The following is a 21,704-nucleotide window of genomic DNA, read 5'->3' as shown; positions in this document are numbered from 1 at the left end:
TGTCTAATAAAACCTTAGTCATGAGACCCTTCAGATGTATACGGGTGGGTCATATGCTTGGGGGATGATTGCCAATATGTATCTTGGGGGTAGAGATAAAGGAATTTTTATATGTTAAAGTAGACTTACAAGATCCTGGAGGGTCAGGCTAAGATTGCCATTTGCCCTTAGCAAAGTGTCAACATGGAGGCAGTTGAGTCCCTGTCATATGCTTGGGGGATGATTGCCAATATGTATCTTGGGGGTAGAGATAAAGGAATTTTTATATGTTAAAGTAGACTTACAAGATCCTGGAGGGTCAGGCTAAGATTGCCATTTGCCCTTAGCAAAGTGTCAACATGGAGGCAGTTGAGTCCCTAGAGGAAGGTCACTCTGCCTGTTTCAGGGACTTGTCAATAGGCTGTAAGTAGTAAGGAAGTTTAATAATTTTTCTTCTGCCTTTGTTTCCCACATCATAGATGATAATGTCCAAAGAGAGATTTCGGTTTAGGAAAGCTGCAGGACAATATAATACATTTATTCCTTTAAATATCTGAGTGAGTACTATGTGCCAAACATTGAAAAAACAGAGCTGAGACTGAAAAAGCCAGTGCCCTAAGAGAACTTATATCCTGGTGGGAGAGACCCACAACGTATAACCACACTGTGCGTGTATAAATAAGTAGAAACAAGCGCAAGAAAGAAAAAGAAAAGCAGGACCTGGAGACAATGGGGGCAGAATGGTACAGTCCCACTTTAGATAAGACTGCACGCTTTTGCGCCATTCAGAAGCATTAGAAAGAAGCAATGAATTGCTCATACCTTCATAAGACAAACCCACTATAAAACTTTTAAGAAAATGACTTCAGAAATAAGTCATTTAGTACTCAGGCTTACTCCATCAGCCTAACACTCATTTATATATTTTTCTACTGATGAATAGTTTGACAGGAACCCCAGCTCCGTTATTAAGGAATTTCTACTTTTGCCTGTTGCTGTTGTGTCCAACCTCCCATCACTACCCAAGTTAGATACCTTTTGGTTATATCGTTCTTACACAAAGGACATTGTGAAGGTCCTTTCCTCTGGTTGAGAAGTTTCAGCATACAAAACCTATAAATTATAAAGAATGAAAGAACAATTCAAGTTACTTTTTTTCTGGTAGAGAGTATTCAAAAGGCAAATAGCCATGAAAAGATAATCTCACGACTGCCCTTAAGAGCCATTTTAAAGGTAATGGCAGGTGAATTACAACCAATGGCTTTAATTGTTTTTAGATGCTGCATAAGCAGAAACCAAACTACATAAGCAGTGATCTATGAAAAATGAACTTACATGCATATGGCTGACTGTTATGATCAAATTAAACTTATTAAAAAGTTAATATGGCATATTTAATGATATATTCATAATTATCTCACACTGCATAACCAGATATAAATGGTAAATAGCTTAAGTAAAATGATCATAATTAGTTTAAAAACTCAGTACGTCACCACAAAGGTATAGTAAATCAAGACAGTGTGCTGCTGGGGCGCCTGGGTGGCACAGCGGTTAAGCGTCTGCCTTCGGCTCAGGGCGTGATCCCGGCGTTCTGGGATCGAGCCCCACATCAGGCTCCTCCGCTATGAGCCTGCTTCTTCCTCTCCCACTCCCCCTGCTTGTGTTCCCTCTCTCGTTGGCTGTCTCTATCTCTGTCAAATAAATAAATAAAATCTTTAAAAAAAAAAAAAGACAGTGTGGTGTTGACATAAGGACAGACATATACATTGATGAAACAGAACCGAGAGTACGGAAAAACCCATATATCTACGGTCAATTGATTTTCAACAATGGCACCAAGACAATTAAATAGAAAAAGAGTAGCCTGGGGCGCCTGGGTGGCACAGCGGTTAGGCGTCTGCCTTCCGCTCAGGGCGTGATCCTGGCGTTATGGGATCGAGCCCCACATCAGGCTCCTCTGCTATGAGCCTGCTTCTTCCTCTCCCACTCCCCCTGCTTGTGTTCCCTCTCTCGCTGGCTGTCTCTATCTCTGTCAAATAAATAAATAAAATCTTTTTAAAAAAAAAGAAAAAAAAAGAAAAAAAGAAAAAGAAAAAGAATAGCCTACCAACAAATAGTGCTGGGACAATCAAACAGTCACGTGCAAAAAGATGAAGCTAGAATCCTAATTCACACAATCCAAAAAAGTTAACTCAAAATGGATCACAGAATTAAATGTGAGAACTAAAACTATAAACCTTTTGACCTTGGGTTAAGCAATGATTTCTTAAATACCAAAAACAACCAAAGAAAAACTAGATACATTGGACTAAATCAACCTCAAGAACTTTTACGCCGCAAATAATACCATGAAGAAAGTGAACAGCCAGGGGCACCTGGGTAGTTCAGTCGGTTAGAGTCTGCCTTCGGCTTAGGTCATGATCTCGGGATCCTGGAATGGAGCCCTGTGTCGGGCTCCCTGCTCAGCAGGGAGTCTGCTTCTCCCTCTCCCTCTGCTCCTCCCCACCTCCCTGACTCCTGCTCTCTTTCAAATAAACAAAATCTTGAAAGAAAGAAAGAAAGAAAGAAAGAAAGAGAGAGAGAGAGAGAGAGAGAGAGAGAGAGAAAGAAAGAAAGAAAGAAAGAAAGAAAGAAAGAAAGAAAGAAAGAAAGAAAGAGACAAAGAGACAAAGAGACAAAGAGACAAAGAAAAGAAAGTGAAGGGCCAGTCCATGGAATGGGAGAAAATATTTGCAAATCATATACCTGGTAAGAGACTTGTATCCAGGATATATAAATAACTCTTACAACTCAATAATAAACAGAGAAATAAACCAACTAAAAAATAGGCAAAGGATGTGAATTTTCTCCAAAGAAAATATACAAATGGTCAATAAGCACATAAACAGATGCTCAATATTATCAGCCATTAGGAAAAGGTAAACCAAAGCCATGATGAGGTGCTACTTTACATCTACCAGGATGGCCATAACCAAAAATATGTATTGCAGAAGATGTGGAGAAACTGCAATCCTCATGCATGGCTGGTGGGAATATACAGCAATGCAGCTACTTTGGAAAACAGTTTGGCAGTTCCTCAAAATGTTAAATACAGAGTTACCATATGACTCTGGAAGTCTGCTCCTAAAGTTTCTTCCCAGGAGAAATGAAAACCTACGTCCACACAAAACTTGTACACAAATGTTCAAAGCAGCATTACCCATTATAGCCAAAAAGCAGAAACAATCCAAGTGTCATCAACTACTGAATGGATGGACAAAATGTGGTATATCCACACAATGGAATATTATTCAGCCACAAAAAGAACAAAGTATTGATAAGCTACAATATGAACTTTGAAAACATCATGCAATTGACCTTAGAAGTCAGACACAAAAGGTCATATATTGTATGATTCCACTTACATGAAATATCCAGAAATATCCAGAATAGACAAATCTATAGGGACAAAAAGTAGACTTGTGGTTGCAAAAGAGGAGATGGAGGGAGAATGGGGAGTAGCTGCTAATGGGTACAGGGTTTCTTTTTCGGGTGATGAAAATGTTCTAAATTTGGGGCGCCTGGATGGCTCAGTCGGTTAGGTATCTGCCTTTGGCTCAGGTCATGATCCCGGAGTCCCAGGATCGAGCCCTGAGTCGGGTTCCTTGCTCAGTGGGGAGTCTGCTTCTCCCTCTGGCCCTCCTCCCTTTCGTGCTCTCTCTCTCTCACTCACTCTCTCTCACTCACTCTCTCTCTCTCTCAAATAAATAAAATCTTAAAAAAATATATTCTGGGGGCACTTGGGTGGGTCAGATGGTTAAGAGTCTACCTTCAGCTCAGATCGTGATCTCCGGGTACTGGGATCAAGCCCTACGTCGGACTCCTGGCTCAGCAGGGAGCCTGCTTCTCCCTCCCCTCTGCCTATCCCCCTGCTTTTGCTCTGTCTCTCTCTCTCTCTCTCAAATGAATAAATAAAATCTCAAAACAAACAAAAAATACATATATATATATATTCTAAACTAAGATTGTAATGATAGTTGCACAATTGTGAATATACAAACAAACAGACAAACAAACAAAAACCCATAACCCTGAACTGTAACTTAAAATGGGTGAATTTTATAGCATGTAAATTATATTTCAATAAAAATGTTATAAAAAATCTCAAGAGGGGCACCAGGGTGGCTCAGTTGGTTGAGCGACTGCCTTCAGCTCACTCAGGTCATGATCCCAGGGTCCTGGGATCGAGCCCCACATCGGGCTCCCTGCTCGGTGGGGAATCTGCTTCTCCCTCTCCCTCTGCCACTCTCCCTGCTTGTGCTCTCCTACTCTTTCTCTCTGTCAAATAAATAAATAAAATGTTAAAAAAAAAAAAAGGCTCAAGGAAGGGAGAAAGTGTACTTATTTTCATAGTCACCATGTGTGCCGTGATAGCTGGCATAACCAAGTCACTCACTAGAAGTCTAAGGAATGAAGAAGGGTCCAGCCTTCTGGGACAGGTGGGCTTTTAGAGCATCTCTGGATGGAGAACAATTTTGGTAGTTATCTCAGCGAATATGGCTAAGAAGACATGAAGGACAAATGCAACATATTCTAGTAAGTCTGCTTCCTTAAAATAAAATCCATGCCATCATAAAGAACAGAATATTCTGGCGAGGGAGGTGACTGGGGAAGGGAGCAGATATAAGCAGTAAAAAGAACCACGAAAGAAAAGAGGGAGTTGAAAAGGCGCAGAGAGCACTTTTTACTGACCAAGTTCTCAAACACACAGTGCCCTCTCTTACTCTACACAACCCTGATGTATTGTCTTCATTTTACAGTACAGATGGGCCCCAGGGATGGTCAAGGAGACTAGGGTCCTTCTTCACCTATACAGATGCTTCATGACCATGCCGTACTCAACAACCGTTCTATAGCGTAGGGGACAGGGGTGTCAAAAAGCTACCTGCACTGTATATAATCCCCTTTAAAGAGCCACAGATGAGGCTACCACTCCTTGAGAAGATGCAAATCCTACCCATACTCTACCATAATGGCCCTAGGAGGCATCAGTGTGTTATACTGGCAAATGATATAATTACACAATTCATAGGAGGGATAGGGAGGGAACCTCCCAAACAGAGTACTGCAGCATACAGCAGCTAAGCCAGAGTGACAAGCTACATTAGAGTGCTGTAGCCCATACAAGAATCACACAAATAATGCGGGGGAACTAGGTACGTAGAAATCAAGTATATAGGTCAAGTAGAACCAGACATAGGTTCCAATCTTTCCTTACGCTACAAAAAGAACAGATGCCTCAAGGTTGTTAACTAAACTCAAAAGAGAAAATGAACTTGTACATGACTTGAAAAGACTAAGCTAAGGAAAGTACTGACAGACCAATGGAACATAGGTATATCTTTCAAGGCTGAGAAGAATTTGTTAAATTCCGTTTTAGAACTCTGGGGAATCCATGTGATGCACCAATGAAATGAGAACACATATATATAAGTTCTACATGAGGTTCTCAGTAAAAATGTCTGAGTCTTTTTTTTTTTTAAGATTGTATTTTTTGGTAAGATTTTATTTATTTATTTGTCAGAGAGAGAGAGAGAGAGAGAGCGCGCGTGCACGCGTGAGTGCACAAGCAGGGGGAGTGGCAGGCAGAGGGAGAAGCAGACTCCCCGCTGAGCAAGGAGCCCGATGTGGGACTTGATCCCAGGACCCTGGGATCATGACCTGAGCCGAAGGCAGATGCTTAACTGACTGAGCCACCCAGGCATCCCTAAGATTGTATTTTTTAGTAATCTCCCCACCCAATGTGGGGCTCAAACTCACAACCTGAGACCAAGAATCACATGCCAGCCAGGCACCCCAAGTTTTCAGCCTCTTCACTTTCTAAAGCCCAATGCTTAAGGAAAGACAATATATTTTTTAGGCAATGTAGTATGCTTTCTAAAGAGTGGCGTCAGATTTTTAAAGCTGATAAGAAACAGTAAAATCACAGTGACACAAACTAATTTTGGGGGACTTTCAGAGTGCTCATTTCTGGGCACGTCTACATCCTGAGCAGATTAACAATGTTATGGAAACTCATTTAATTTTGAGCTGTTGGTCCAAATCTATCCCGGCAGGAAGCAATAAATTAATAGTTCTAAGTCTGGGCAAAATAAAGGCAGGATGACTTCTGGCTTCCTACAATTACATTGGGTGCCCTGGATTCCTGCCAACAGATCGTGAACCAATGCAGTCCCTCGTTAAAAGGAAATAAAGACCCTGAGAGCTCCATAGCTTAGCACCTCAGCATCCATTCATGTTGCTGGTCCCACCAAACCTTGTCAGTTTTGATAATAGGGCTCTGTCTTCTTGATCAAACCTCTTGTTTGTATTTAGTCCTAATGATCAAGAATCTATCTTGAGCTCTTCATCTGGAAGATTGTGCCTAGGTTCCTCGCCCAGTACCCCAGTCCCATGGGTTAAGGTTCTTGTCTCTTAGGGACAGGAATCTTAACCCTAACCCTCAGCCTCCTATGGTTGGATCCCTGTCACGTCTCTTCCCTTATCACCACCACCCTACACTTGTGTTCATTTTTGCTCCTAGACTCCTGAGAGACTATGTTCAATCTATTTGTCAGATTATCCATGTCTTGCCTATTTCTACATCTCTGATGTATCAACCCATTGCTAAATTCCAGAATTCCCTGATATCATGATCCAATATATCTGGCCATCGAACCTCTCTGACACTAACTCACCACTTACCTGGAATGTGGAGATCAAGACCAGAGCTGAAGTCAGACACTCAACCGACTGAGCCACCCAAGCATCCCCCGACACAACTCCTATACATGGATGCAAAGTTAGTTTCTTTTCCCTGGACAGTCTACTTTCTTCTCTTCATACCTTTGCCTGTAATTTCCTTCTTCCACAAGCTCTCAAAGTAAGGAATGTTCACAATGCAATCTCTTTACTCTCTATAATATTATATATTCATTACTCAAGGTGACGGGAAAGCATACAGTACATTTCAGAAAGATTCTCATGAAGAAACAATGAAAGTCCCAGCATTTAAAAGGTTAATTTTCATCTATCTATAACTTTTTAAATATTGGGCCTTTATTTATTTTTAAAGATTTTATTTATTTATTTGAATGAGAGAGAGCAGAGCCAGAGAGAGAGCATGAGCAGGGGGAGGGGCAGAGGGAGAGGGAGAAGCAGACTCCCCAGTGAGCGAGGAGCCGGACACAGGGCTCCATCCCAGGACCCCAGGATCATGATTTGAGCCAAAGGAAGACACTTAACTGACTGAGCCACCCAGGTGTCCCAATACTGGGACCTTTAAATTTTGTTTAATAAAGTATCAATCTCAAAAAACCAGTTCTATACCACAATAGTTTGAGAAGCTTCCCTCCAGGGGCCACAAAACTAAAAATCCTTAAAACAGAGGGATAAAGCTGTGCTCCCTTGGCACCTGACAGGAAGAAGGGCCTCAGGAATCAGAAGGAAACTCATGGGAGCAGATCTAGGACGGTGGGGTGGCACAGAAAAGGGGTGAGAGGCGGTGGGAACGGGCTCTGGATCCTTATTGGCACAGATGAATGGGAAGAATAAGGTAGAATTCAGAGGAAGGAAAGGGCCAGCTAGCGGGTAGACTTGGGTTCGGGTATCCCTCCAGAGGGAACGGGTTTCTTTCAGCTTCAGCCAGCCCTCATTATCCTTATCCAGAAGGATTTTAGGTTATGGAAACATACTAAGAATCTGATGACAATTATGGGCTGTCTTTCCCAGGAAATTGCACATGCCTATAGCTTTTAATCCAATTAAATTTAAAACTGAATATAATTCTAGGACATGCATGAAAACCATTCACAAATCCCAAATGAAGAACTCCTGAATTTAAAAATTCCTTAAAAAAAAAAAACAAAAACACCTCCTGAGGGGGCACCTGGCTGGTTCAGTTAAGAGAGCATGTGACTCTTGATCTCAGGATTGTAAGTTTGAGCCCCACGTTGCGTATAGAGATGGAGGGAAAGGAGAGGCAGGGGCTGGGGGTAGAAGGGAAACATGCTCTCCATCTCATAACATTTTGTGCTAATAAACTCATGACCACAGACCTGGCTTTCACTTCCGATTAAAAAGGAAAAATATCTGGGGGCGCCTGGGTGGCTCAGTCGTTAAGCCTCTGCCTTCGGCTCAGGGCGTGATCCTGGCGTTCTGGGATTGAGCCCCATGTCAGGCTCCTCTGCTGGGAGCCTGCTTCTTCCTCTCCCACTCCCCCTGCTTGTGTTCCCTCTCTCGCTGGCTGTCTCTATCTCTGTCGAATAAATAAAACCTTAAAAAAAAAAAAAAAAAGGAAAAATATCTAAAAACAAATTAGTTGGCATTCAGGGCAAATCTCAATCACAGCTTTACAACAGGGAGGAGAGGTCCCCCTTGTTCCACCAAAACACCTACCAAATGTGTTCCCAAATTCTTTCATTAAGAAACATTTTCAAACGGCAAGATCCTTAAAAATGTAAAAATAACTTGAATCATTGATATGAATGAATTTCAGCCCAAATATAAACTGATATCAGATCCTTTCCTATCTTCACAAGGATTACGAAGCAGGCAAACACTGGACCTTAGAAGGAGAAATAGAGGGACGAACAGAAATAACAGAAAGGAGAAACTGGGAAATTGCTTATTGCACAATCGCCTGCAATCTGCTTTCACCCATGGACACAAAAACAAACAGCTGTTCAAAATGATCTCATATCCCACTGGATAAATATGCCAGTGTTTTCCCAGGAACTATGGTTACAACCAACTTCCAAAGGCTGTCTAAGTACTCGGAGGCAGAATGAAACAGAGTTCACTTAACTGAAGTAGCTAAAGCTTCTGTAAAGTTAGGTATTTCCTGTGTTGTGAAGAATAAGCACAAAAGCTAAATAACGGAGCCACGTGAAACATTCAAACTTACTTGCAAAATATGTGATCACACTTCGTGGAAACAGGCTCTTTGATCAACTCCAGACTAGAAGGATAGGAAAAAAAAAAAAAAAGGAAATGAGGCTCAATAATTCATTTCAATATAAATAAATTCTTGGTTAAGAAGTGCAACTTTAGGGGCGCCCGGGGTGGCGCAGTCGTTAAGCGTCTGCCTTCGGCTCAGGGCGTGATCCCGGCGTTCTGGGATCGAGCCCCCGCATCAGGCTTCTCCACTAGGAGCCTGCTTCTTCCTCTCCCACTCCCCCTGCTTGTGTTCCCTCTCTCGCTGGCTGTCTCTCTCTGTCAAATAAATAAATAAAATCTTAAAAAAAAAAAAAGGTGCAACTTTAAGCTGCTATAACCAAGTCAAGGTAAGGCTTTAAGTTCATTTAATAAATATTTATTAAATATCTGCTGTCCTAGGCGCCAAAAATACAGCAGAGAATATGATCCTTACCTTCCTGAGCTTTCAGCTATCAAAACAGAACATACTACTCTTTTCAGTACTCTATTATCTTTAGCATTTAAAAGATTGGCTGACATTATTCCATTATTCACTAGTTTTCACTGATACATTTTTCAAGCTAAATTTGGGGGGACGTCCTATATCTTAACTACACTTTAAGCTCCATGAAGACAAACTTCTTGTATTTCTTTTGGATCCCCTCATAGCGCTTTTTTTTTTTTTTTTTTTTACGTGTGACTGCCTTTTTATTTTAAATTTCTTTCTTTCCTTTTTTTTTTTTTTTAACGTAATCACTACACCCAGTGTGGGGATTGAACTCACCACCCCGAGATGAAGAGTCACATGCTCTATGGACTGAGCCAGCCAGGCACCCCTTAAATTTCTTAATATGGAAAATGTCAAGCATTTACACAAATAAAATAGTAAAATGAACTCCATGTATCATCACTCAGTTATAATGCTCAAAGCCAGTCTTATTACATCCATACAAACACCCACCCAAAGTCCAGATTATTTTAAAATAAACCCCAAGAGTCATTCATTTCATCTATAAATATTTCAGAACATACTTATAAAAGACAAAGATCTTTTTATGGCGACCATGAAACCATTATTACTCTCAAAAATTAATTTTCTTTAGGGTGCCTGGGTGGCACAGTTGGTTAGGTGTCTGATTCTTGGTCTCATCTCAGGCCTGATCTCAGGGTCGTGAGATCAAGCCCCACATCAGGCTCTGTGCTCAGCATGGAGTCTGCTTAAAACTCTCCCTCTATCCTTCCCTGCCACGTTCTCTCTCTCAAATAAATAAATGAATCTTTAAGAAATAATAATTCCTTTATAGCATCGGATATACAATATTCTAATTTCCCTCACTGTCTCTTAAAATGTAATAATTAAATCTATTTAGATCAGGATTTAAACAAGATCCATGCATTGCATTTGGTTGATATGTCTCAGGTGTCTTTTAATCTACAGATTTCACCTCTCTTTTCCCCCTTGTCATTTATTTTAATAAGTAGGTCATTTGATCTGTACCATTTTTTTTTAAAGATTTATTTATTTGAGAGAGAGAGGGAGAGCACAAGCAGGGGGAGGGACAGAGGGAGAGGGAGAAGCAGGCTCCCCACTGAGCAAGGAACCCAATGTGAGGCTGGATCCCAGGACACCAGGATCATGACCTGAGCTGAAGGCAGAAGCTTCACTGACTGAGGCACCCAGGCACCCCCAATCTGTACCATTTCCCACATTCTGAGTTTTACTGATTGTAACTCTATAATGTGGTTTAACATGTTCCTCTAGCCTCTAGCTCCTATAAACTAGACCTCCAGGCTCGATCAAATTCAGATTCAATTTTTTGGCAAGAACACTTTACAGGTGGTACTGTGTGCTAGGACTTTTCTGATGTCAAGGAGGTTCATGATGCTGGGTTCGTGATTACTTTGTAAAAAAACAACGTAATAAATACTCACCAACGAAAATTTAGAAAATAAATAAATAAATTTAGAAAACTATTAAAATCTTGAGAAAAGAAAATTCATCACCCAAATTCCCATCCCTGCCGGTCCATTCACAAAATCTTAGTATCTTCCTGAGATTATTTCATTTACTAACAGAACAAGGAATTATTGGGCAGCTCCTATAGGCAAGTACTGTTCCTGGAGACAGAGCTAGAGCAGGACTAAGCCTGTCCCCAGAGAACTTTCATTCTCGTTGCGGTAAGACAGTTAACTGAGACTTAAACAAGAACATTTGGGAATAAGGGCTAAAAATAAAAATAAAGCCTGCTAACAGGGATGGGGAGTGCTGGGGGGGGGTGTTTGTATACAGAGCGGCCAAGAAAGGCCTCACTGAGGTGACAGTGGCAGACAGTTGCATAACGTGAGGAAACAGGCTGTACAACAATCGGGGGAAGAACATTCCAGCAGAGGGAGCAGAGAAGGCAAACTCTAAGCGGGCCCCTGCCTGCTGTTTCCGAAGGTCAGGAAACAGGCCATGGGGAAGCGCTAGTAGAAGAGGTCAGAGAGGCAGGGGGGAGCCTGAGGAGGTAGGAACCTATAGGTGATTTTAAGTTGTTATCTTTTATTCTGGACGAGAGCTTCAGCAACAGATTTTTAGTACAGTTCAGCCAGGACATCAAACAAGAGGCCACCTGTGTGTGACAGGAATGTGGGTCTTTTCATGACGTGTTTCACTTTTTAGAAAAGGATCCCAAGAAAAGCTGAGGGACAATAGCCTCGTTGTGAAAGGTTTGGTAACACAACTCTTGTGATCACAGGGCTTCTGACGCAGCACAAGTAACAGAGAGGAAAATACCACAGGAAGTCAGAAGGCCAGGTTTCTACTACTAGTTCTCCTTCTTATTAGCAGAGTGACCTCAGGCCAAGCCCTTGACCCGAGCCCCGGGTTCCTTCTCTGTCACCCACTCTACCAATCTCTTCAAGTTATTGTCAGAATAAAATTAAATGTTACTTGGGGAAATGTTCACAACCTGAGATGACTTGTACCAATGCGAGAATTATTATCCGGACCTAATGTGATTTTAAAAAGAAAAACCACTGAAAAAGAGAACTCTGATTTGCTACTAAATCACAATTCCTCAGATAAGCTACATATCAAAGAAATTCTCAGTAAAGGCGAAATTGGATTTAGCTATGATACCAGATGGCTTTCATTCTCACCACTGACTCAACTCTGAAATAATTATGTTTCAGTATGGTAATTATAAGCCGAGCTATATAAACATACTGTAAACACAAACTTTAAATGGATGAAAACTTTGATATATAAAAGGTAAGGACGGTTGAAAAAAAGCTTGAAGAGGTAATGGGAAAAGGGGTGTCTGGGGGGCTCAGTCCGTTAAGCATCTGCCTTTGGCTCAGGTCATGATCCCAGTGTCCTGGGATTAAGTCCCGCATCGCCTTGTATTGGGCTCCCTGCTCATTGGGGAGCCCGCTTCTCCTTCTGCCTGCTGCTCACCCCTTCCCCCATCATGCTCTCTCACTCTGCTCTCTCTCTCTCAAATAAATAAATGAAATCTTTAAAAAAAAAAAAAAAGAGGGAATAGGAATGAGAAAAGTTAGACAGTCCTCTTCTAGGTCCTGATGAAAGTAAATGTTCACTATGAGTGCGATTCAAATATTTAAACACTGCTCAGGTCAGGCAATATTTTAGTCTTACTGTGTATTTGCATTTTGGGCTTCCAACATGGGTATAAGTGATTGGAAAGAGAAGCTGGGTTAGATTTGAAAAACCACCGCCACCTACCAGGATACACATTTTAGCAAACTTTTCTGAAAGTCAAAAATTTTATAGAGTTGTGTGTAAAAAGTTACAAAGAACTACTGATTATCAGAAATCAACACCAATGGTAATTTAAAATAGAGGCCAACAGAAGGTATTTTAGCTCAAGAGACCTCAAAGAAGCTGGAAGCCTACCCTCTAGCTACCGAAACACTGTTTCTAGTTATATTCAGGAATCATTTATTAAGACACGATTGCAAATTATACTGTTTCTGGGCACTGTTTTTTGTTTTAAACTTTTTATTTATTTGAGAAAGAGAGCTCTCGAGCACAAGAGAGGGGAGGGGCAGAGGGAGAGGAAGAAACAGACTCCCTGCTGAGCAGGGAGCCCTTGACGAGGGGCTCATTCCCATGACCCTGGGATCATGACCAGAGCAGATGTCAGATGCTCAACCGACTGAGCCACCCAGGTGACCCACGGGGACTGTTAAACAAATAAACAAAAAGTAGAGTAGGTATGATTCCCAACCTAGAACTTTCCATTTGAATGAGTTTAAGGTTTAACAATGAAGAGAATGAGAAGTTTTAGTTTAAAAACCTAAGTCTATTGCTAATAGAGAATAGATTTAAAAAAAAAATAGGGAGCTGGAAAACATACAATTGCTAACTGAAATTGAAAATTCAGTATTAACTTCAACTTTCATTCTTTTATCTGTACTTTTTATGTATCTGAGTTTTTTAATTGATGGTTTAATTTGCCAGAATGAGAAAGAACATTACATTTTTATGACTGAGTCTCATGGAAATGTAAAATAAATGGAGCCCGATGCCATTCTATTGAGGACTTTTTGATCACTCTTTGTAATTATCATGAGTAAGTTTTATGCTGTTTCAAAAGTAATTTTTTTTCCAGTTGTCATTTCCTGCTTCTCTGGCTCTGATGATTCATAAAGTAGGCTATAAATCTATTTAGCTCTTGTTATTTAGCTGAAACGTTGAAGGGCAAGGGAGAGGAGGGCTACTTATAAATCTTGTATCTCTCTGGAAACGCAACTTGCATTTTCTTTAATCTTATTTACTTAACACCAAATATGAAAAACAACTTTGAAGCACAAAAAGAAATTTACTTAAATCTACTCTCCTTTATTGAAGGTAAGGGCAATAGGTGCAGCTTTCCAATTTACTTTATGAATATTACCCACCACTAACCATCACGATATTAAAAACCATTAAACTATTAAGGAATCAATTTAGCTTATTATTTAATATCTTCAACAAATGTTTAGTGAGTGACTACTATGTCCCAAGTGCCCTGCTCTAACCACTAAGGATACGGAACAAAACAAAACAAATAAAAACCCCTGCCTTCATGGAGTTTAAATCCTATAAGGATAAAGAAAAAGAATAAACAAATTATACAGAATGTTAGATAGTAATAAGAGCTACGGGGGAAAAAAAACAGGAAAGGGAAATAAAGAGTGTGTTGGGGTGGGGCGCCTGGGTGGCATAGCGCTTAGGCGGCTGCCTTCGGCTCAGGGCTTGATCCCGGCGTTATGGGATCGAGCCCCACATTGGGCTCCTCTGCTATGAGCCTGCTTCTTCCTCTCCCACTCCCCCTGCTTGTGTTGCCTCTCTCGCTGGCTGTCTCCTTCTGTCAAATGAATAAATAAAATCTTAAAAAAAAAAAAAAAAAAAAGAGTGTGTTGGGGTAACGGTGTTATCATTTTAAATAGGGTTGTCTGGAAATGCCTCTTTGAAAAGGTGGTATTTTTTTTTTTAAGATTTTATTTATTTATTGACAGAGATAGAGACAGCCAGCGAGAGAGGGAACACAGCAGGGGAGTGGGAGAGGAAGAAGCAGGCTCATAGTGGAAGAGCCTGATGTGGGACTCGATCCCATAACGCCGGGATCACGCCCTGAGCCGAAGGCAGACGCTTAACCACTGTGCCACCCAGGCGCCCCGAAAAGGTGGTATTTTAATCAAGATTTGTAAGCCACGCAATTATCAGGGGTAGAACATTCCAGGAAGAGGGAACAGCAAGCATAAAAGCTCAGAGGCAGGAGAGTATGTTCTATGTCTGAAGAAGAGTTAAGAGGCCAGAATGACCAAGGGTGCCTGAGTGGCTCAGTCAGGTGAGCATCCAACTCTTTTTTTTTTTTTTAAGATTTCATTTATTTATTTGAGAGAAAGAGAGCACGAGAAAGAGAGAGAGGAAGAGGGAGAAACAGACTCCCCACTGAGCAAGGAGCCTGATGTGGGATCTGATCCCAGGACCCTGAGTGGTGACCTGAGCTGAAGGCAGACACTTAACTGACTGAGCCACGCAGGAGCCCAGCATTCAACTCTTGATCTCAGCTCAGGTCTTGATCTCAGGGTTGTGAGTTCAAGCCCCGCAATGGGATCCATGCTGGGGGTGGAGCCTACTTAAAAAACAAAAAACAAAAAAAAAAACAAGAGGCCAGATTGACCAGAGTAAAAGGAGTAAGACGGAGGACGGTAGGCAACAATTCTTCTAAGGTTCCTTTCTGGCTTTTCACCAAGACATTTTGAGGTATAGTTTTTAATTATTTTGTAGATTTAGCAAATGCCAAAGATGTCACCTAGTGACTACTTGGGGTTCATAATCTTTGTTGTGCCATAGACCCCCTTTGGCAGCTGGTGAAGCCCATAAACACCCTTCTCAAAGTAATGCTTTTAAGTGCATAAAATAAAAAATATAAAATTATACAAGAAACTAATTATATTGAAATAAAGTTCCAGCCACAGGCCTCCAAGGGTCGAGGAGGGTCAGCAAATTAAGAGCTCCTGAATACACACAAGAGAATTTTCCTGAGGTGATAAAACTGTTCTATATCTTGACTGGGTTACACAGATATATACATTTGTCGAAACTCAAGTGACTTGCATACTTAAGATCTCTGCATTTCACTGTATGTAAATTATGCCTCAACTTAAAAAAAAACAACACAAAAAAGCCTTGAGGGGCACCTGGGTGGTTCAGTCAGTTAAGCAGCTGTCTTCAGCTCAGGTCATGATGGATCGAACCCCATGTTGGGCTCCCTGCTCAGCAGGAAGCCTCTCTCCCTCTTCCTCTGCCTGCTGCTCTGCCTGCTTGTGTGTGCGCTCTCTCTCTCTGTGTCAAATACATAAATAAAATCTTAAAAAAAAAAGAAAAAAAAAAAGAGTCGCATGCTCTGCTGACTGAGCCAGCCAGGTGCCCCAGTAGTCTTTTTTTTTTCCCCAAAGATTTTATGTAATTATTTGAGAGAGAGAGATAAAGGAAAAAAAACACGAGTGGGGGGAGGGGAATAAAGCAGACTTCCCACTGAGCAGGGAGCCCGACTTGGGGCTTGATCCTAGGACCCCAGGATCATGACCTGAGTGGAAGGCAGACACTAAACCAACTGAGCCACCCAGGCACCCACCACCCAAGTAGTCTTATTTAAATATACAGGGCTAGTTCAACCAAACACCTACCCACTCACAAGCGCAAATCATTTGTGATTTTATTTTGCCACTATTAACTATCCCCATTCCAAGTGATTGAGCTGTTTTTAGAGCTTGGATGAAAAGGCCAATTACTCCAAACCAGATTTCTGCCCCAAAGTAGAATCAATCAAGACAGTCTGTGAGCTAGGAAAGATGGAGAGCTGAGTGTGTTAAGGGAGTAAAAAGGGAAGGGGAGAGGCAGAGTGGAGAAAAAGGGTAATTTCTTATATTCCCAAAGCTCTTAAGATAAGCAGCAACTTTAATAGTCTATTCTTAATAGATAATTTTTTCTTCTTAATATGTGCAAGGCCAATTCTACTTATTTGCATAGGATATAATCAAGTAAAGAAGAATCTCAAATTAATAAACTCTTCTGTCAACTTACCAGATTGGACACTCTAAGATTTTCTGCATGGCATTAAGGACATTTTGTACTTCTTCAACACGATCCGCAGGTAAATCCATTTCTTCCTGTTCCAATGAATTTTAAGGCATAAGCTTAAATATATGTGTGTACATTTGTATGCACACACACGTTACTTTGAAAGGTTTATAAGAACAACAGCCTAGTTTCATTAAATGTCATTTTTAAATAAAAAATTAAAGATTGGAGTGCCTTAAAATTACACCAATCATAGAATTAACGACAAAAGTTTTATTTTTTTTATTTTGAAAAGCTGTTTTTTGCAATTAAGACCATTTAAATTCCCTATTTTTTTCCCCCACATAAAGCCTCCAACCACTTCCTTTTGGTCTTTTCCTCTCTCCAAGAAAAAGAAAGCCATAGTGGGATGAGATGGTAGCCTCATATTTCTCCAATCATCCTGGCTCTTTTCTTTTTCTTGCTGAAAACCAACCTCAACAAAAACAAAACCAACACCAACCGACGCTCCCCACCCCTGCTCTTCCCCATTGTTTTCCACTGGTCTGCATTCATCTCACGATCCTCTTTAGGCACATCCATGCCAGTAGCCTCTGTAACTACTGACGCCCCTCTACTTTCTTCTTGTACCTTGTCAGAAACGCATATGAAGCCAGTTCTTTCTTAAGGGCTCTCCCTCCAACTAAATCCAGCCTCCTCCTAGTCTCAGACACATTCCTAGCCTCTTTCCTTCCTCAGGATCTCATCACATATACCAGCCGGTCTTTTTATACTATGATGCGCCCCTCAGAACACATTCCAGTTCCTGCCACCAGGATCCCCCCTCGGACACACCCTGCCCCCCAATCCTCAGTGCTTTCCCTGCCCCGAGACCCACAAAGTGTCCCCGTCCCCACGATTTCTCCAGACTCAACGTCTTAGGCTTCTCAGGTTCCATCCTCTGCCGGTCATTGCCAGGTAATACCCATCTTGCTCTCCCACAGTCCACACCTGTTTCCTGTCCCACGGAGCAACCCTTGGACCCTCTCCCTTCCCGTAGGCTCTCTCACCTTCACCCAGAGCAAAGCGTCGGGGCTTCCCGGGTCCAGGGGCCCAGTTGTCTGAAAGACCCCCGGATCGCCCTCTATCCAGAAAGCCTTACCGAGATCACCCCGCGCAGTCGCACTTTCAATTTATCTGTAATTCCCGCGCTTTCCTGTTGCCACGGAAACCGGCCGCAGCCACTGAGCGAGAACCTCTCAGAATACGAGATTGAAACACGTTACGGAAGGGCGGAGCAGAGAGAGCCGAGAGTCTCTCCAGGCTCCCGATTGGTCATCCATTCTTTCCCCGCGTTACGTAATTAAAAAGAGACGGAAGAGAAAGAATTCACCCGGAGTTTTCCATTAGGCCCCTGCCCCCTCACCTCTACGCTTCCACTTGCGGCTTATTACGTCACAGAGTTTGCTGGACTAGGGCCGGAATCACTACCTGAGGCCCGAAACCGAGCGCAAGGTAGTGCCTGAAACAGTCGCAAAAAGGGGCCCTGTTCCCTCACCATTTCCGCCGCAATGGAAGTCTCCAGTTTAGGTAACTAAAAGGATTGTTGGGGGGGAACTACGATTTCCAGCATGCATTGCGGATCGAGAGGCCTTCGCCACAGTGTTCCTTGGAAACTGTAGTCCTATGGAGAGGCGCTTCCGATACCGGAAGCGGGCGCAGTTCTCACGGCAAGCCAGCTGATAGCTCGAAGAGCTCCGTGCGGTTATGCACGTCAACAGATATGGATTGGAGTGTTAGGTTTTCGTATCTTGAGAGCGGCGAATAGGCTAAAGAACCTACAAGTCCCAGGAAGACTACAGTTCCCATCCAGCCCCGCGAGTCTCGGGCAGGGAGTCCACTAAGGTCAGTGACCTAAGAGGACGCGGAGGGCGCCGAATTTACCTGGGAAGGGGAAACGGGATTCGACCCGCGACTGCGCACTCGTAGTTCCGCCCCTCTGCCCCAGTGTTTGTTATTGTTGTGCTGTTCTGGCGGCTCCTGCCCCGCCCCTGCCACGCATGCTCGACCAATCAGTGGGATGGTAGTTTTGAGGGACAACTAGTAAGAGCCAATCACCTTGTCCGAAACTCAAAAACTGGGGACTAGGCCCTCTTTCTATCCGCCATGTTAGATTCACCCCGCAGGAATAGCAGCGGAGCTGGCTGAGAACGGTTTTTGCACTGGCCTCCGGCAGGCGCCCCCCGGGGGCGGGGAGCTGGTAAGGAAGCAGCTGCGATTACGGAGGGGTGGGAGCACATCGCCACTGAGAGGGTTAGTAGAAGTTTAAGGAAGGGATCCTGCAAAAAAGAGGGGGTTCTTCTTCCGTGTCTGGGGGGCAGCCAGTCTTGTCAGTGACCGGATGAGAGAGCCGTTCGGGTTGAGCGGCCGAGGGGGCGGATACTGCCAGAGAGATGGAGGGTCTGTGGCTCAGAACGCTCGGCATCTGGTGATGGAAGGCCGAGACACCCTAGTGTCTCCCCCTCAAAGGGGGCCCAGGCAAAGAAAACGAAAGAGAGTCCTCCGAGGGTGGTGACATTGTCTTGAGGACGTGGAGTGCTAGGAAACGATAACTCGAAGACTAGGATAAAGTCTGCAAGGGGGAAAAAAAATGGCACTGCCCACACAGCCTCCCAGCCCCATCCCCCTCGGCTTGTTGAGAACCTCATAAAGAAGTCTCCTTGGTCGGGGACCTCTGGTATTGGAAAGACACCGTTTTTCCTTTTTGTCAAACTCTAGGTCACGCATTTTAACCCCCAAATAGCTTGTCAGGCCTTTGGCGGAGGCAGTAATCAAAGTTCAGTTTCCCAGGTCTGCTTCATTAACGGGATTTCTTGGTATCCTGAAAAAACTGACGTAGAGGAAAAACTGATTGTGCCAAGCAGAGGGTGAGCCAGTGGCATGAACTTATAATAATGCCGGTTTTGAAAGCTGAAGGCCTAGGCCCCAGCCATCTGACTTTACTGGCTTTAAACCTACAAGGACAGATGGTGCAAACCATAGCTTCGGTATTTCCACAAGTTCAAGAGTAATGCTCTTGCTGAAAGAATTTTCACATAAAAGCCAAGCAGAAATAGGCAATTCTTTATGAAGAAGACCTGGATACGATCCAGCTTAGCTAGAATCCCCCACTTCCTGTTTTCTCTCATCAGCCTACCAGCTGGATGAGCTCCAAGGTAACTAAACTAATTTTAATTGTGTAATTTGAGAAAAGGGGAGTTAGATTAGTTTCCTTCCTTCTGGACTCTCAAAAGTGTGGAAGGGTTTCTCGGAAGTTGAAAAGTGAGAATGTGTTTCAGAATATCCACTTTTTGGCTGACTGAATCAGTTACTTCATTTCCCTGATACTTTTTGCCCAAGATTCTGGGGAGTTGATGGGAATTCTGTCCAAATGTTAAGGACCCCAAGAATTGCATTCCATATAAATGAATACTAGATGTCAGCAGATTGGTGCTAGAAACTGGTATTTTTTTGATAGTGAACTTGGCTCTAGGTAAAGACAAAGAATGAAAAAAATTGGAGAGTAATTGTTTTGGGATTAAAAAAATTCCTGATCCTCAGAGAGTTCAAGGTCCTTTTAAATGACAGCCTCAATTGTATTGTTTCACAGGGCAGTGCATTTTGGCTTCTGAAGACTGATTTATTGTAATCATTTTTATATTTGAGTAACGTTTTCAGAGAACTTGCACACACGTTTTTATTTGACCTATTTTACAAAGTAAGGAGCTGAAGCTCAGGGGTTAAATGACTTGCTCACCATTATGTGGCTAGTACTGTGTCAGAGCTGTGTCTGGAGCCCAGCTCTTCTCAGCCCTTTTGCTCCCTCTCCCAATATGCTGCAAACTCCTGAGACTTAGTCTTATTCATCTCCTGCTTCCTGTGCCTAGAGCAGAATCTGGTTCTTTGAAGAGATTTCTTAAAGATTTGTTGATGAATATGTTTAAAAGATGACCTTTTTCATTACAACTTGGGTTTAGATTTTAACAAACTATTTTTTCATAAAGTCATAAGAACAAACCAATCTAACAACTCATCAGTAAATAAAATCCTTACTAAAAAGCCAACTGACCAGAGGGGCATCTGACCGGCTCAGTCAGTAGAATTTGCAACTCTTGATCTTGGAGTTTTAGGTTCAGTCCCATGTTGGGTGTAGAGACCATTTAAAAATAGAATTTGGGGGGGGGGGGATGGGATAGACTGGTGATGGGTAGTAAGGAGGGCACGTATTGCATGGTATAACTGGGTGTTTTCCGCAACTAATGAATCATCGAGCTTCACATCAGAAAACAGGGATGTACTGTATGGTGACTAACATAATAAAAAAACATTAAAATAAAAAAAAATAGAGTTTTAAAGGAAAAAAAAAAACTGACCAGAGTAGACATTCAGTTACAAAACTGTTAACTTCTTAGGCATGATAATGGTATCGTGGTTTTCAAAAAGTCTTGTTTTCTGGGGTTTTTTTTTTTTTTTTTAAGAGTTACATGCTCAATTTTATGGACGAAGTAATGGCTGGCTGTCAAAATAATCCAGTAGGGAACAGGTATTGCTGTAATAAGATTAGTCCCGTGTTGATGATAATTATGGAAGATAGCTGATGGGTCTTTAGGGGTTCATTGTATATTAAGTTTCTTCTTTTGTATATGTTTAAATTTTCCCATAATTGTTTTTTTTTTAATTAGGTTACTATAGTTGTGTTAAAACAGTTGACTACTGTCGATTCATACTGGGGGAATTGGGTGGGGGTAATACAGAAGTGTAGATGAAATGAGGGTAGCCTTTAATTGTTTATTCTGACTATATGTCCACCACTCTCTATTTTAATGTATGAAATTCTCCATAAAAGAAAGTAAAACTATAAAAAAAAAATACACATGAACTTGGATGAAAGGTGTTGACTGCTACCCTGTAGTTTCTTGGCTAATATTTTGTCCTCTAAATTGTTAAAACTGATGTAATAAAGAACCTGGGTTGCTCAATTTAGGAAAAGGCTGCTTTTTCAAGAAAAAATGTAGAATGTCACTTTTAGGTTAAGAGAAAGTAAATTCCCTGAGGGTAGAGACCTATCGGTCTTACTCTTCTCTCCTGCTACTAGCAGATATTGAGTGGTACCCATTGAATCAACGAATCATATAAAGTTCCAGAAAATCCGAAAGAATTTTACAAATGTTAGATGATTTCTGTGGGTGTGGCC

At 42.0% G+C, this 21,704-nt stretch overlaps 2 protein-coding genes across 5 annotated transcripts in view; one reads left to right on the top strand and one right to left on the bottom strand.

The window, feature by feature from the left end:
- Nucleotides 1–18,476, bottom strand: part of BRCA1 (BRCA1 DNA repair associated) — a 65,563-nt gene extending 47,087 nt beyond the window's left edge. The window contains exons 1-4 of the mRNA XM_040640558.1: nt 18,416–18,476; nt 16,496–16,581; nt 8,906–8,959; nt 1,015–1,092 (exon numbers count right to left, since the gene is read on the bottom strand). Coding sequence (XP_040496492.1) covers nt 1,015–1,092; nt 8,906–8,959; nt 16,496–16,575 — 212 coding nt within the window. The 5' untranslated portion in view covers nt 16,576–16,581; nt 18,416–18,476. The remainder of the gene's footprint in view (nt 1–1,014; nt 1,093–8,905; nt 8,960–16,495; nt 16,582–18,415) is intronic.
- NBR1 (NBR1 autophagy cargo receptor) overlaps nt 17,956–21,704 on the top strand; it is a 29,592-nt gene continuing 25,843 nt past the window's right edge. For 3 of the 4 annotated variants that reach the window (XM_040640556.1, XM_008701333.2, XM_008701330.2), the window contains exon 1: nt 18,610–18,731. The gene's annotated coding sequence lies outside the window, so the exon portion shown is untranslated. Of the gene's footprint in view, nt 18,377–18,609; nt 18,732–21,704 lie in introns of those variants that run through there. The other variant, XM_008701331.2, reaches the window with a different exon arrangement.

Source organism: Ursus maritimus, unplaced genomic scaffold (genome assembly GCF_017311325.1).
Source record: "Ursus maritimus isolate PB19 unplaced genomic scaffold, ASM1731132v1 scaffold_24, whole genome shotgun sequence".
In the NCBI taxonomy this organism is placed as follows: Eukaryota; Metazoa; Chordata; class Mammalia; order Carnivora; family Ursidae; genus Ursus; species Ursus maritimus.
This window is presented reverse-complemented; position numbering and strand designations above follow the sequence as displayed.